General features: G+C 40.0%; 1 protein-coding gene across 1 annotated transcript in view; it reads right to left on the reverse strand.

Annotated features, from left to right (window-relative positions):
- The window catches only part of LOC116635239 (collagen alpha-4(VI) chain-like), a 94,667-nt gene that overhangs the window by 36,327 nt on the left and 42,113 nt on the right, over window positions 1-16,227 (reverse strand). The window contains exons 18-24 of the mRNA XM_032409170.1: window positions 15,904-15,969; window positions 9,504-9,557; window positions 9,351-9,386; window positions 4,715-4,777; window positions 2,919-2,981; window positions 1,796-1,858; window positions 1,196-1,258 (exon numbers count right to left, since the gene is read on the reverse strand). Coding sequence (XP_032265061.1) covers window positions 1,196-1,258; window positions 1,796-1,858; window positions 2,919-2,981; window positions 4,715-4,777; window positions 9,351-9,386; window positions 9,504-9,557; window positions 15,904-15,969 — 408 coding nt within the window. The remainder of the gene's footprint in view (window positions 1-1,195; window positions 1,259-1,795; window positions 1,859-2,918; window positions 2,982-4,714; window positions 4,778-9,350; window positions 9,387-9,503; window positions 9,558-15,903; window positions 15,970-16,227) is intronic.

Here is a 16,227-nt window from a genome sequence, read left to right on the forward strand (position 1 = left end):
ACCTAAACCAAGTAGTCAACTGCGAAGGACAATTTTAAATTTTAAGCCACAAAGATCATTCTTGTGGCCTAAGGAAGAAAATTTGAAATGTTAGAAAATAAAAAAGAATAAGATAAAGAAGATTGCCAAAGATGAATTATTGGGGGGCAAAAAGGATGCAAATGAGGTTCATTTGCTGTTACTCCATCTTCTCTCCACTGAAGGACACACAGAGCCTCAGGCATCTACAACCCCAGAGACCCAAACTGTCTCTTTTGGAGATATCTGCCTTTGACGTTCCTGAAATGGCACTTCCAGAAAGGCAGTGCTCCCCAGCTTGGTCTGTCCCAGGGAGAGATCAGTAGGAACAAGCTTTGCATTATTTTAAATCAGGGTATTTTCACACAGTTAAACAGTGCTAACTTCATCGTCTGGATCAAGTGTAGATGCAGAACACTACTTGTCCCAGATTCCATTTGACAACAATCCTGTTCTGTTCTTTCCCTTTCAATGTTTAAGTTTAAGCTTTTCAGCCTGCTTTTTTCTCCTCCCCTGACTAACAAATGCAATTTCAGTGCTGAGTGCCAAACAACAGCAGGTTTTGCCCACAGTTGACGAAAGAAATCTCAGAAATAAATAGGAGCTGCAGGAAAGACAACATTTTTCCATATCATAAAGCTCATTCCAATGAAATGGTGAATTGAGAATAGTCATAAAATCACTAACGTGCTCTCATGTTTAGAAGGGATGACTAAGGGAGGTATAAATGCATAGCCCTGTCTCTGGTGGTATTATCTGTTGAAGTAAACCTCTGACGATCCTTGGTCTCCAAAGCTTATTTCTGGGTAATTGGGCCCACGCACTTAAAAGTTTGCAATTCTGATTGCCTGTCTTATGTGTTTCCCTGGAAAAAATGTTTCATAGAACACGTCTGTATTCCAAATAGTCTCACATGCTTGTAAAATAGCCTTGTCAAACAGAAGAGGCTCATTGGCACGTTCCTCTTCAACAGCATGGGGAGAAGGCAAAATAAATCCCCGAGACGTCTGTAGGTTCTTTATTTATAGGAAGAGTTTGAGAATCTTTGACTCTTTAGATTCACAAGAGCTCTGGGGATCAAATCATATTTGTGTCGCAAATATTCATCAAGAATGTTAGAATTTGGTGTGAAACAAGACATTGAATCCAGAGTCCAAAACAGAGAAAGTAGACTTACAGGTTGCCCTCTTAGTCCTTGGGGACCCTGCGGGCCTGGGGCTCCTGCGTCACCAACTTCCCCCTTTTGCAATAAATGGTAAACATGAAGTTAATTTTCTCCTGTGAGGTCATGCAATCTTATGTCATTTTCCTTAGAGATTCTACAGTCACACTTTTCAGGTCCTATTGGCATCCCCATATAGTCCAAGGTAAGTATCTTCCTCTGGACCTTGTTACATACAGATAATAACAAATATAGTAGAGATTTTGGCACTGAAAATTAGCAAGACCAGGTATGAAGCACCAGGAAGAGAATTTTATATTATTCTGGCTTTTCTAGATGTGAATGTGAGAATCTTTATTTGTATTGAATCCATATATTTATCTTATTGATATGTCTTTGCCTACTGATATAGGTGGCCATCTATCCATCCATTTTCTATATGTCAGTCTGTATGTCTTTCTTTCTCTGTATCCACCCATCCACTTATAAGGTAATGGCCAGTCAATACCACCACCAACCATATCAGAAACTCCTGCTGGAAACAATCACATAAGGAAAGAGTCATATAAGAAAACCCAAGCTGCAATCAAATGAGATGTGTTCTCTGATATTCACCTTCATTCCTGTTGGTCCAGCTTTTCCTTTGGAACCAATTGGCCCTGGAGGCCCAGGAACCCCCTGCAATAAGATCAGGACTAAAATCACCTCGAGGGCCACAGAGTTAACTATCTGACTCTTGTTATTATTGAAATGGTCTGGAACTGGTAATATACTCACAAATCACCTTTAATGTTTTATACAATTAATTGTATCTTTCAACAGACAAAATGCTTCCTATGCACATTTAACCTCTGGGCTGGGGAGGGCGGCGAGGGAGCGGGGAGGAAGAGGGAGGCATTCTGTGCGAGAGGCCACATCTGCCAAGTACTGAGCACTGGAGCAATGATCTGGCTACTAGAGGGAAAAACACCACTTGACTAGGAGATCGAGAAGACAAACACCTGGACTTTCACCCACTCCAAACAGAAAATATTATCAAATGAAAATGAAAGCAATACAGTCAGTTTATAGGGCGTTAGACTCTTCCTGATAGGGAGAGTAAGAACAGAACTAGGACATAGGCCATCCTGGAGCTGTTATTTTGAATCTCCAGATTGAGATGCTTATCCCTAACTTAAATCACGCTGCTCGGGGTTTAAGCTATATCAGATGCTCCCATCATTAGGAGGCCACTCCTGATCATCTGTCTCAATGAGATCTGACCCTTCTATGAACCACTGGGATCCTGGGTCAGGAGTAGAAGGGGCACCAGAAGGAACCAAGCTGGGAGCCAGTTTGGCCACTTCCTATCCAGATGACAAATCATTTTTAAACCCTTTGAGCCTCGGTCTCCTCATCTATAAAATTGGGATGGTAATGCTTCCTTTTATGTTTATGAGCAGTAAATTAGTCTTGTATACCCCTTTTATAGTTCTATTTTTTCTCGCACTATAGGTAAGGCACCATCAGCTTGTGTTAAACACCCTTGGGGCTCCGACCCAATCTCATCGATCACTATATTCCCACAATGCACCTACAGTAGAAGGGGGTACACCCAGTGATCAAATTAGCTATTGCTAGAAACCCCTGATACCCACCAATCCCAGAGCAAACAGTGTAGCTTTATGTTATTAGTCCAGAACACTCAGGCCATTGTTAATGAGCAGCTCTACTATAGCTTTTAGTTTTTCCAACCTACCTCAGCACCCGGTAAGCCCCTTTGTCCAGAATTTCCTGGTGGTCCTCGCCTTCCTCTCAGTCCCTAGTCCAAAGATGAAATTAAAGTTCAACCAATGTTTATGGAGCTATTTATTTCCCATGTAACCACAAAGTCAATGATGGGAGCATAAATCAGGGTGCCCTGACCCACTGCTATCATGTTTATCACACACTACTCAGCAGCATCTGACAGGGAGCACCCCAGGCTCACTCCACTGGAAGCACCGGCTGTGAGCCTTCAGCATCCATACCTGTAACCACCTCTGCAGTTGAATCTGATGAGCCCTAAAATTTCAGAACATTGCTTCTATATTTTCATATGCCCAACTAATTTTAAATCCTGAAAGGGGAATGAAAGGGGCTGTTAAGATACTGATCTCCTTTGAAAATTCAACCTTTTCTTTATAGATACAAGGGCTGAGGACCAGAGGGCGCATTTTGATTTTATCAAGAACCAACAGGCCTGTCCTCAATAGTACAATAGCCTAACCTCACCGGGCACATTGCTGGGGAGGTACCATTTTCTCCCCAATCCATTTAACTTTACTGATTTCAACACTAATCTTTCTCCAGCTTTTCTGAGAAATGCTTTCCTATTAGAAGCATGGATCGTGGATTCTATACTCCTGCGTGAGTCATTGTAATCACCTATTTAAATAGAACATTATCCCCACATCCCAGTGGGAAGTGAAATTAAGTAGAGGTTTTATTGATTATCTTGCTCATGGTTCACAACACAGCTTGTTCCCTTTGACTCAGCAGTATGATAAAGTGAATATAAAAGAGAAAGCCAGGATGCGACAGTGGTGGGGGGTCCAAATTTGAATTAAGCCAGTGATCAAAAGAAAGGCAAAAATCCATCTCTCAGTTGTATCCCCCTATATTCAGACACTATTTTCTATCATAAAATAAATACAATCTCTAATTACACTTTGATCACCCATTTCGTTCTTTTGTACCTTTGTCAAGTCAAAAAACAACAGAAACCTTTCAAAATTATTGCCTGACGCTCATAGAATTTTTAAAGTTATGGAGAATGGTTCAATGTGTTAGCAAGAGATGTTGTTTTGAAGTTCTTCCATTTGATACTTGGGAACAATTTGGCCTTTAAAAGAAAGATGTAGGACATGTTCCAGAAGGATTTACAGAATGACAGATTTGGGTTATGCTTAGAAGACTCCAAAAGAACTGGTTGGAAGTTCAAATTTCCAGTTATCACTGAATAGTTTACAACACCCCACTTGAGGGCAAGACCCTTCCTTGCCTTAATGTTCTGAACATCCCACGCCTATTAGCAAATTGCCCTATGTATAACAGATACTCAATAAACACTTTGCTGATTTTTCATGCCAAATTTGAGTACTTTGAATACACAGCTTCAGAGGCAGTAATTAAGAGCATAGATTTTATAACTAACCTGCCTGAGTTTGAATCCCACCTTTATCATTCACTAGTTGTGTGAGATTGGCCAATTTACCTAACTTCTCCATCCCCCCTCCATTTCTCTCTGTAAAATAGGGATAATAACCCTCCACTGAAGGAATAAATAGGTTAATACAAGTGTTTAGGACCATATTTAAGACATAATAAGAACTCAGTAAATATTAGCTATTGGAGTTTAACCTGCCCGGGAGAGAGACTATACAATTTGCTTTGAAAGGCCCAGAAAAGAGATATCCAAGGCCATTCTGATATATGTTAAATCCCTATCCAAGAATCTAAGTGATAATTTCAAACAAATAACTTCAGCACTAAAAACAAGTTCACTGATACAACCTGTGAGCCTGGGTATCCAAGCTCTCCGTGGTAACCCCGTTCACCGGATTCTCCACGTACACCCTGTCAAAATAAGCAAAACTTAGTGAGTTCACCAGGCACCATTAGTGTTCCTATTGAAGGCAACCAGCCTTTCCTGCAAGATGTCACTTGAGAGCCACAAGAGAAAGACAAAAAAGATTTTGATTGTCTGTGCTCTGTTCTCTTGGGATTGGAGAGGATATGGAGAGAGGGGGCTCCACTTATGTTGGAAAACCAGATTCTTAACTGTCTTTCCCAGTCTTTGCATGTCTCCTTCCAATATCTTAGCTGGTGATAGAAGCAAAAATACTTTGTTTAAATAACCCAAGCTCTCATTTAACTTAATAACAGGTCCTTAAAAGCCCATCCATTCCTTCTAAGGGATATGGGCTAAATGCTCGCTGGTGTTAAGGACCCTTAGCCCATGTGAAGAAACTCAGAAGGTTGAACACAGCGACAAGCGTGACATTCTGGGCCAAGACACATAAAGCACATAGAGAAATGGCAGAAAACTGGCTTTTTAAAAAGATTTTATTTATTTGAGAGAGAGAAAGAGAAGGAGCGGGTGGAGGGGCAGAAGGAGAGGGAGAAGCAGACTCCCTGCTGAACAGGGAACCTGATGTGGGGCTGGATCCTGGGACTCCGGGATCATGACCTGAGCCAAAGGTAGATGCTCAACTGACTGAGCTCCCCCCAGGTGCCCCAGAAAATTGGCTATAAAATCCTACAGATCTGGGGCGCCTGGGTGGCTCAGTCCTGGGATCGAGCCACCATCGGGCTCCCTGCTCAGTGGAGAGCCTGTTTCTCCCTTTGCCCCTCATCCCACTCATGCTCTCTCTCTCTCAAATAATAAATAAATAAAATCTTAAAAAAAAAAAAACCTGCAGATTCTTACAGCATTAAGCTGGCTCTCTAGGCAAAGGGTGAGCTATTTACACGATTCATCTAATAACTGATTTAATTTCTCCCTCAAATTAATATTTTCACTTTTACAGAGAAGACACATTTTCTAAGATTGAAGATAAATCCCATTTTGTGAATTATTCTGCCTTCTTTTTCATGTTCATGTGTTGGGAAGATTACTATTTATTCATAGATTTGCAAAGAGAAAAAATCTTAAACTCAGAATTAATCACTATGTGGATCAATTCCTCATGCTTCTTAAGTTTTTAAAACTATTCAGGTAAATGGGAAGCACTTCTCTTAATCATTACTGCTATATTATTCTGCTCTTTATCAGTTGATTTCTAGATTTATAAACATAACTAAGTTTTATTTTTTATTTTTTAAATTCAATTAGCCAAAATATAGCACATTATTAGTTTCAGATGTAGAGTTCAAAAATTCATCAGTTGCATATAACACTCAGTGTTCATCATATCGCATGCCCTCCTTAATGCCCATCATCCAATTACCCCCCCAGCCAACTCCCCTCCAGCAACCCTCACTTTGTATGTTTTAAAAGACATGTAGCTAGAAATTTTGAAATAGGTTGTGAAATGTTTGCACATAACATTACTGACATTCACAGTGCAACATTCTGAAAACAGTTTGGCTCTATGGAGCTAAGTTCAGACTCTTTTATTATACCTCCATGTCTGTACATTTATATTAAGGAAATCATTTCAGCAAAGCAAAAGCAGGAACAAAACAAAAACCCTGTAATACAGTTTTTCTTTACATCACTGACCATGATATCTAATATAATAGAAATTACCCAAATGCTTAACATACGAATTGTTTAGCAAATCATTGTTCTTCTACAGAGTATGCTGTAATATATTAAAATGATAATAGGAAGATTTGGAAACAGCAGACATAAAATAGTATACCCATTATAATAACTCTTTATTATCTATCTAGTACCGGAAACACACAAACATGAAAATAATTGCTGGAGGCTAGTGGGCTTACGGACACATAAAAAAACGAATGATGTTCTTAATTTTATCATAATTAACAAGTTAAAGTTTTCCCTTATTACCAAAAAAGCTCTGCATTGATTTGTTTGCCATAATACAATGTTTTCGATTTAAAAAAATCTTCTTTAGAATTCCAATTTAATACGCATCGTGTAGATGCCAGTGTATCTAATTTTATAGACAGTAATGGGCCATATTTTCCCCACGTCCAAGGGATGCTGTAATTTGGAATTCAGTACCTCTGTAAACTATACTCTTCCGATTGTACTTGCTCATCTTTAGCAAGTTACAGCCTCAAAAACATAAATGCATCTATATGACCAATGTTCCAACACTGGGTTAACTAGCAAACTATTGACATGTTGGATAAGCCCACTTCACTGTGGAGTCTGCAAATAGTTAGGATTTTATCTCTTATTTTAAAAAAATCAAAGCTTGAATAGGAAAAAGAGCAAACAATGACAGGGATTCATCAAGATTACAATGTGCTAAATGGAGAGGCTTCCTATGAAAGGCAGCAGTTTGCACACATTTTTCTCTGCTCCCAAAATGAGAGGTCGCTGTTTTACAGTTTTTCCCAAGAAGACAACAGTGCAGAGGCCCAGAGAACAATCGGTCTGAATTAGAGCAGGAGGACAGAGGGCCCAGGAAGGAGAAATCCAAGAGAAATAAACCCCACGTGTTTGAATATATTGGGAAGTTATCAGTTTTCTCAGAGCTTTATAATTAACTGGTAATAGGCACATAGAACACAAAGCAAATAAGAAGAGAGGGTGCCTCAAGGGAAACAAAAGTTACATAGCTGCAAATAATATTTGCCTAGTCATCATATGAACAATCAACTGACTTGACCGAAAGTGGAGAAACTAAGTGTATCTCAAGGATGAGCTGGAGGCAAGTGTATGGAGAAGGAGATGGACAGGTTATGGAAAATCTTTATCCCACAGAATCAGGAATCAAGAGAAAAACATCCCAAACTGAAAACCAGGAAACACCAAAGTAAGCATGCTGTTTAGAAAAACAGCAATAATACCAGAAGGAATAGCCCACAGAGATGAAAGTGAGTGCTCCCGAAGAGCTGGAAAGAATGGACAGGGATATATTTTTCACTATAAGCTTAATGAATGCAGTTTGACTTTCAATGTAAGCACAGGCTTCACTCTGATTTAAATTAAATTTAAAAAAGAATAACACAGGAGATGGGGTCACATAGGGAAACAAAAATAACCATGACCCAACTGAGCAGAGAACCCACTGTGAACTGAATGGATATTTAGATAAACTACACGTAGCATCACAAAAGAATTAAATAATTCAAGAGCAGGAAATTCCTTCCATTGCCTAGAGCCACTTAATTATCCAAAACTTAGCCAATTTCTTTCTGCCTTGTGGGGATAAAAACAGTGGGATAAAATGATAGTTCAAGACATTATGTATTTCACAAGTTTTAAAACCAAATTAATAGTACAAGAGAATATCTATTTAAGAATTTATTTCAGGGCACCTGGATTGCTCAGTCGTTTAAGTGTCTGCCTTCGGCTCATGTCATGATCTCAGGGTCCTGGGATGGAGCCCCACATCAGGCTCCCTGCTCACCAGGGAGCCTGCTTCTCCCTCTCCCTCTGTGTTCTCTCTCTCTCCCACTCTCGCTCTCTCTCTCTCAAATAAATAAATAAATCTTTTTTAAAAAAAGAATTTATGTCAAATCCTAAACATTTTGTGAGAAATAGTATTTTACTTGGTGTCAACAAAACTTGTTTGGATTTTTGAGACTTGGAATTTCTCAATATCCATAGTTTTCTAACCTGTTTGGTCTGAAGACTAGAGGTTCCATCTTCTTTTGTACCTAGGAGGTCAGACGTCATTGCTCAACACACACACACACACACACACACACACACACACACACACACACACACACACAGGCTCAGAGTTGACATAAATCAATCTTTGACTTTTCCTCCATCTCTAAATCATGAGAATGCTAGAAAAAAATACCAGCAGAGCATGACCACACTGTGATGGAGGGAAGTCTACATAATAAATTTATTTTGTGAAAAAATTTCCAAGAGCATCCTGATCTTTGTATTTGAATCCTGTCTCCACTGATTATTAGCCATGTGGCCTCTGACAAGTTTTGCTAAATCTATATCTTCTCTCTTATCTGTAAAAGGTAACCAATTTTGCTCCTAACTCCTGGGGTTGTAGAAGGGTTACTTGAGGTGTTAGAAATAAAGGTGTAGCACAGCGGCTGATGCTAGATAATTGCTTAGTAAAATACAGTTCCCCGGCAGCGATAGTCCCTATCCCACCCTCAAATCACATCCTTCCCATTTGGATAAATGCAAAAGCTCAATCTTTTTTCATCGTGTAGGGACTATGAGATCCCCTTGAGCACCCACAGGAAGTCCCAAGTCTTTAAATGGAAAAATCATTATTTCAGAGGTAAAACCATTCACTAAGGTATTATTAGCTTCTTTGCAACCTAAATGAAAGATTATACTAGGTTGGAGGGGAAGCAGAGAACCATATAAACGTCTTCTTCTTCATGGAAAAGGTCTCGATGAAAACTTCTCAGTGATCTTCCTGCCACCTCAGACAGCCCAACCAGAACTCCCCTGGACCTCAGAGAGAACTATTTAAAGTAGCCATATCTGTGGAATGAGAAGCAAGTCTTTCCAGAAAACACTGACCTTCAGCCCTGGCACACCTCGTCTTCCTCTTGACCCCTACGAATAGAAAGGAAGCAAAGACCTTAGAGAAGGAAACAAGCCAACTTTCCCCACAGCTGACCTCTCTCCTCCACAAAAGCAGGTGAAATACAACCCATGAGTGATTGTACTAACCTGAGGGCCAACATTTCCAGGTTCCCCCTGAGGTCCATCGAAACTAGAACGTCCCTGAAAAGGAAGAAGTAAAGGGAATATGAATTTAGATGTCTACATCCTTCTGGATTTATTCTTCTGACATGAGCTCTCCAATACAGAAGCCACTAGCCACAGGTGGCTATCAATTTTAAATTCATTAAAATTAAATTAGGGACGCCTGGGTGGCTCAGTCGTTAAGCGTCTGCCTTCGGCTCAGGTCATGATCCCAGGGTTCTGGGATCGAGCCCCACATCGGGCTCCCTGCTCTGCGGGAAGCCTGCTTCTCTCTCTCCCACTCCCCCTGCTTGTGTTCCCTCTCTCGCTGTGTCTCTCTCTGTCAAATAAATAAATAAAATCTTTAAAAAAAAAAAAAATTAAATTAAATTAAATTAAAAATGTAGTTTCTCAGTTATACTATCCACATTTCAAGTGTCCAGTAACTCCACATGGCTAGTGGCTACCATATTAGACAGCACAGATATAGGATATTGGATCTCAGAAAGTTCTATTGGTCAGTACTCCTCTAGAAGCAAAAGGATTAATTCTCGTGTTTTAAAATAGCCATGTTGCAGGCACCTTTTCCCAAAGATTGTTCATGTAACAACTCTTCAGGGTTCTTCATGCTGGGACAGTAGTCAGACATATTCTCCAATAACCTGTGCTTAATATTTGAAAAATACCAGTACTTCCCTTTCTACCCACCATATAGGATGCAGAGTAGCAGACAGAAACAGAACGCAGAAGAGCGAGTCTCTGCACGTGCGGAGTGATCAATATAGACAGATGATGACAGAGGGAGAAGTTACACATAGTCAGGATGAGGAAACCCTCTAGTGCTTTCACTTCTTTAAGGTCAGAAATGAGAAGAGGAGTGATGTCCAGAGAAAATGAGTCCATCTTTCAGGAGAAATGGAAACCACCTTGGATCCCAAGTAGGGATATTTTAGATACTCAGTAAAGTCACATGCTAACTCAGTAAGAACACGTAAACAGGGAAAGAATGTGAAATACAGAAATAAAAACATTTGTGCAAAGCTGTTCTTCCAACTGTTATTTATAATAGATTAAATTCTGAAACAATATAAATATCCCACAATATGAGGGAAGTGTTGATAAAATTATGGTAGAAACACTTATTGAAATAGTATGCAACCATTAAAAATTATGTTTCTCAAAAAGCTTATGAAGGAGAAAAAATGTGTCATTACATTCTTTTCAAATACGTTAAATTCTCTGAAAGAATAATTTATCCCAAATATGGAGAAAGACAAAACGATGTTTCCTCATTTCTTTATACTGTATGCAACATGTTTTAATAAGCCCGGGGGATCCTTATCTGACTTTCTCAGGGAGAGTAGCTTTGCCATCAACATGTTAGGAAAGTTCCGTAAACTGATGTTTTTCTTGGCTACCAGAACTATTAATTTTTTTCTCTACATTTTACTTTTCTGTATTCCCAAATATCTGTAGTGTTACCTTTTTTTAAGATTTATTTATTTATTTGAGAGAGAGAAATGAGGGGCAGAGGGAGAAAGAGAATCCTGAAGCATACTCCCCGCTGAGCTCGGAGCCCGACACGGGGCTGGATCCCAAGACCCCGAGATCGTGGCCTGAGCCGAAATCAAGAGTCCGATGCTTAACCGACTGAGCCACCCAGGTGCCCCAGTAGTGTTACTTTTATAATGGGAATTTTTTATAGATATATAGTAGGCTGTATGAGAGAGGAGGCTTCAGACAAGGCACTTTCATGATTGGTCTAGATATAAAAAAGATTCTTTCTTAAAATGCTTATCATTTTCTCATTTCAAAAGTAGACAGTTTTTTGCAGCCAGCGTAGCAAAGGAATCATTTTGGCAGATGTTGGAATCATTGGGTAAAAGACTGTCAGGCTAACAAGAAATTTACAGGTTCGGAGTATCATTGCCAGATTACTTGATCATTACAAGGAGGGAAAAGTATGTTTACAATGGATAAGTCTGGCGAACCTCATCTTCATCAAGTGACCAAATTAACCTACCAGTAATTAGACAGCCAGGCACAGTGTCCCTCCTGGTGACTAAGAAGGGTACTGCCTAGGGACGTCTGGGTGGCTCAGTCCGTTAAGCGTCTGCCTTCCGCTCGGGTCATGAGCCCAGGGTCCTAGGATCGAGCCCCCCATCGGGCTCCCTGTTCAACAGGGAGTCCGCTTCTCCCTCTCCCTCTGCCCCTCCCCCTGCTTGTGCTCTCCCTCTCTCTCTCTCTCTCTCCCTCTCTCGCTCTTGCTCTCGCTCTCTGGCAAATAAATAAATAAATAAATAAATCTTAAAAAAAAAAAAGAAAAGAAAGGTACCACCTTCCTTAATCTGCCAAAAATGCTTAACCTGAATCTAGTCATGAGGAAACAATCAGACAAATCCTAATTGGGGGATGTTTAGCAAAATAACTGGTCAGAAATGTCAACGTCATTTGACAAACAAATAACTGGACAACAGCTGTGATTGAAGAATACAACTGAGGCAAGACAACTAAATATGCCACATAGTCCTTGATTGGATCTCAGAACAACAACAATAAACATAGACATGAAGGGCATCATTGGGGCAAGTGTGGAAATCTGAATATTAGACTGCATATTAGAAAATAATTTTGTGCCATATTTAATTTTTTTGAGTGTGATGACTGTATTATGTTTATATAAGAGAATGTACTTGTTCTTAAAAGATACTTGTTGAATATTTGGAAGAGAAATGTTGTAAGACCTTCAATTAACCCTTGATTAATTAAATAATTAACTAATCAAATGGCTCAGCAAAATATTTCAAATATTACCTATGTATTTGTATAGAGAGACATAAAGTAAATATGGCTAAATGCTAACAATTGGTGTTCACTATGCTGTTCTTGCAACTACAACTTTTTCTGTAGATTTAAAATTTTTCAAAATGAAAAGTCGGGGTAAGAAATAATACAAGTTCATCATAGAATATTTCAACAATTCAGAGAATAAGGTTAAGAAAAAAATGCATAATTTCTGGGTGTTTATCCTTCCAGAATAGATAGATATAGCTACATTCTACCAATTTGGACTCTTGCTGAATACAGGGTTTTGTATTCCCAGTTAATATTACATCATGAGTGTTTTCCTTGTTATGAAATAGTCTTCTAAACTATTTTTCATGGCTTAGTAATATTTGATCATGTGCCATTGTTTATATAAACAATCCCTTATCATCGGACATTCAAGCAGTGTAGTGATTTAAAATCTAATCATCTAATCTCCATCCTTGGAGCTAAATTTTTGTGTTGGTCCATGATTAGCTTCTAGATAAATTTCTAGAATGGGAAAGACTGAATCAAAGAACATACGCACCTTAATCCGTGGCAGACACAGTTGGGGGCTACACAATTCTCTTGCCCCTTTCTTTCTTGCTAAGAAAATCTGTTTCATTTGGGACAACACGCCCAGCTCCAAGGGATAAATTCTGACAGGTCTGAACCAGTCACGGAAATCTCATTCCCTCTGTCAGAAACTTGCTTCTCTGGGTCTCTTAAAATAGGGCAAGGGCAGGTGGGGAGCACAGGAGCCAGTCAATGAGCCAAATGAGCCAAGAAGAGAATATTGCTGGCAGGGCCCTGATGAAAGGAAAGCGCCTTTCCTTCTGGCATTTTATGTAAAAATGAAGACAAAATGCTTGGGCTGCTAAGCCCAGGGACCACACTGAGGATGGCACCGTGGAAGAAAGGGGCTGAGTCCCTGATGACATCCCTGGCTTTTGATGACATCATTGAGCTAGTGTACCAAACCAGAAATCACCTTTCCCTGGATTATCAAAAACATGTTTATTAGCTAAACACTGCCAGTCAGGCTTTGTCACTCATATATTAAAATAAAAAATTGTATATTAAAATATATAAACCCATGTTTATTAAAACATATAAACAACAAACAGCAGTCCTAGCTGATGTATGTTGCCAGATTGCCTTCCAAAAGGGTTGTATTGGTTTTCCTTCTCAGAAGTGGAAAAGCATGACGGGTTTTCCATCCCTTCCTCCATACTGGGTGTACAATAAAGTTTCTGTTTCACTTAAAAGACTGCTTCTGGACGCCTGGGTGGCTCAGTCGGTTAAGCGTCTGCCTTCGGCTCAGGTCATGATCCCAGGGTGCTGGGATCGAGCCCCACATCGGGCTTCCTGCTCAGCGGGGAGCCTGTTTCTCCCTCTCCTTCTGCTGCTCCCCCTGCTAGTGTTCTCTATCTCTCTGTGTGTCAAATAAATAAATAAAAAATAAAAAAATAAAAGACTGCTTCATTTGGGGGACTGTCTCCATCCAAATTGCAACATAGAATCTGCTCTTTGGTCCAACTCAGAAACAAATACATGTATCCTCCCTCTTTAAAAGTATGTGTTCATACTTTTTTCAAAAATATTTGAATTTCAAAAGAAATTCAAGGAGGATTTTCACTTTTACAGAAAAGGGCGAAAAGTGAAAACAGCACTCAGCATGTGTTTTGCCACCGGGGCTTACAAAGGCAGCGCGCCCTCCAAACAGTGAGAGGCCCCGCCAAGCCACGCTCGCTCCCTCCCGGGGGACCACACTCAGCATCATCTCAGCATCCAGCCGCCATAGCTTTGAACTCTGAGCATTCGTGCATCTCAATTTATTTTGTGCATCCCTTATGAAGATGTGTCCTAAGGTATCAGGGAAGCCAAAGAGAGGTTATTTTTGGGGTCTGGGAACACTTAAAAATATTTCTGTAGAAATTAATGGTAATTGCTTCTTCGCTTACTCCATTTCTGTTTATGATTGGTTTCGTAGGAACGCTCTGCTTCTGCTTCGAGATAGCCAAGGAAACCTGTACCGAGGAAAGACTGCCCCCTTGAGGTTTATCTTCTAATGGCACTTAACAGGCTAGAATTTCAGCTTCCGCAGCCGCAGGTTTATGTAATCAGTGAGAGTGACTTTTATTACCCAAGTCTATTCAGAGAATACTAAGCACCCTTCTTTGAGCTCAGCATGGGAGTAGAAACCACGTGGAACATAAGTGCAGTATGACGTGGCACCACTTCAGAGGGTCACAATTTTGGTTTGCACACACAATTCAGGGATCTGCTGTTCCAAGTTAACCCTTAGCTATAAAGTCAGCAATGGAGACAGACCTCTGAAAACTGTGAGCAGGAGGTTCTCCCCATTGCTGTGATGCACACAGTACTGGACAGTTTGTCTAGAGGCCAAAGTTCTTTCCTAGCTGTAAAACCACGAGCAAACCATGGAAACAAAGCTCAACTCATATACCTTCCTTCCCATGACAACCATTAACTCATGGAAACTCTGAAATGGTTTCTCTAACCTTCCCACCTTGCAGATGAGGAAACCAGGGCCCAGACGGGTTAAGAACTGCCCTGCTGTTCTCTTAGCTCAATCTCATAACTGATTGAGTAGCTATTCACAGGGCTCTCTGATCTCAACTCACCCAAGAGAACCCTCTCAATGGATTTTGTCCAAAATAACTGTAATTAACAACAAGATGAGAAATTCTTGCAGTAAGGAGTGACAGCTTTCTGGCATAGCTACATAATACTGATCCTGTTACAAGCTGGATTTTACTCAGGTTCTGGACATATATAAAATGGATGTGAATGAGTCACAACTTAGGGAAGAGAATCAACATCCTAAAGTTTTGTCAAAGGAGGCAAATTGGAGTCCAAAGCAAATAGAGGTTGTAAAAATTTTGCTGTGTAGACCCTGTTTCTGGAAATTGGGAATGATGAGATGTAAGGACTGAGACACTTGGGTTACTTTAGTCCCATTTTTCAGTCGTGCATTTTAATGACTAGGACATAAAACATGTGGCTTCCAGCCAGTTAGCAGCATCTGTGAAGTTAACAAGCCTTCCACCTTTGGTGAGATCTTCTGTCATGACACTTCCAATCTTCCAAGCTAAACAAGGATCTTATCTTTAAAAATGGTTAGTACTCGATTCACATCAATCAACATTGGCAGTGGTGGAAAGCAAGTCAGCGGTGTAATGGCCTGACCGCTTTTAAATCAAGACATCATTATGAAACTGGAGAATTTTTAAACTGAAAAGATCTTAGGCATCACTGAGCCTGATGCTTTCATTTTGGAGATGAAGAAACCAAGGATAAAGGAGACTAAGTAACTTGTGTTACTAGTGCTGTGGGAAATGAGATTTTTTTCAGGAAAAAAGGAATGACTAGACAAGAATGCAAGGACGAGGCTATAAGTGGAGATTAACATTCAGAGCTCCTGTCTCCACGGGCAGTGGAGTCCCACAGGTTTGCTCTCTATGCTGATCCAGTCAGAACGCTCAAGTCTTCTTCACCAGCTATATCTTTCCCACATGTACCAGCATCCCCAAACAAACAGAGACCATCTTACCCAATGTCCACGCCTTCCTTTTTCTCCCTTAGGGCCTTGGATGTAACTATCTGCTCCAGGATCTCCCTGAGAAAAGAAAAGGTTGCTTACCTCAAATGGATGGGAAAGATAGGAAAAGAAATTAGAGGAAATATGATTTTTTTTAAAGGCACAAAAGTAGACTTTTTAATTGTCTGAGCCTGCTCAGAAATCCTGAATACCCAATGCAATTAAAGTTGTGAACTCTTTAAGAACCCAAATGTTCTATAAGATGGGTCTTCTCACAAATCTCTTATTTGCTGCAAGGCTAAGATAGGCTGAACAGATGTCTCATGATGAATAATT

This window comes from Phoca vitulina, unplaced genomic scaffold (genome assembly GCF_004348235.1).
Source record: "Phoca vitulina isolate PV1807 unplaced genomic scaffold, GSC_HSeal_1.0 scaffold10, whole genome shotgun sequence".
NCBI classification, from domain to species: Eukaryota; Metazoa; Chordata; class Mammalia; order Carnivora; family Phocidae; genus Phoca; species Phoca vitulina.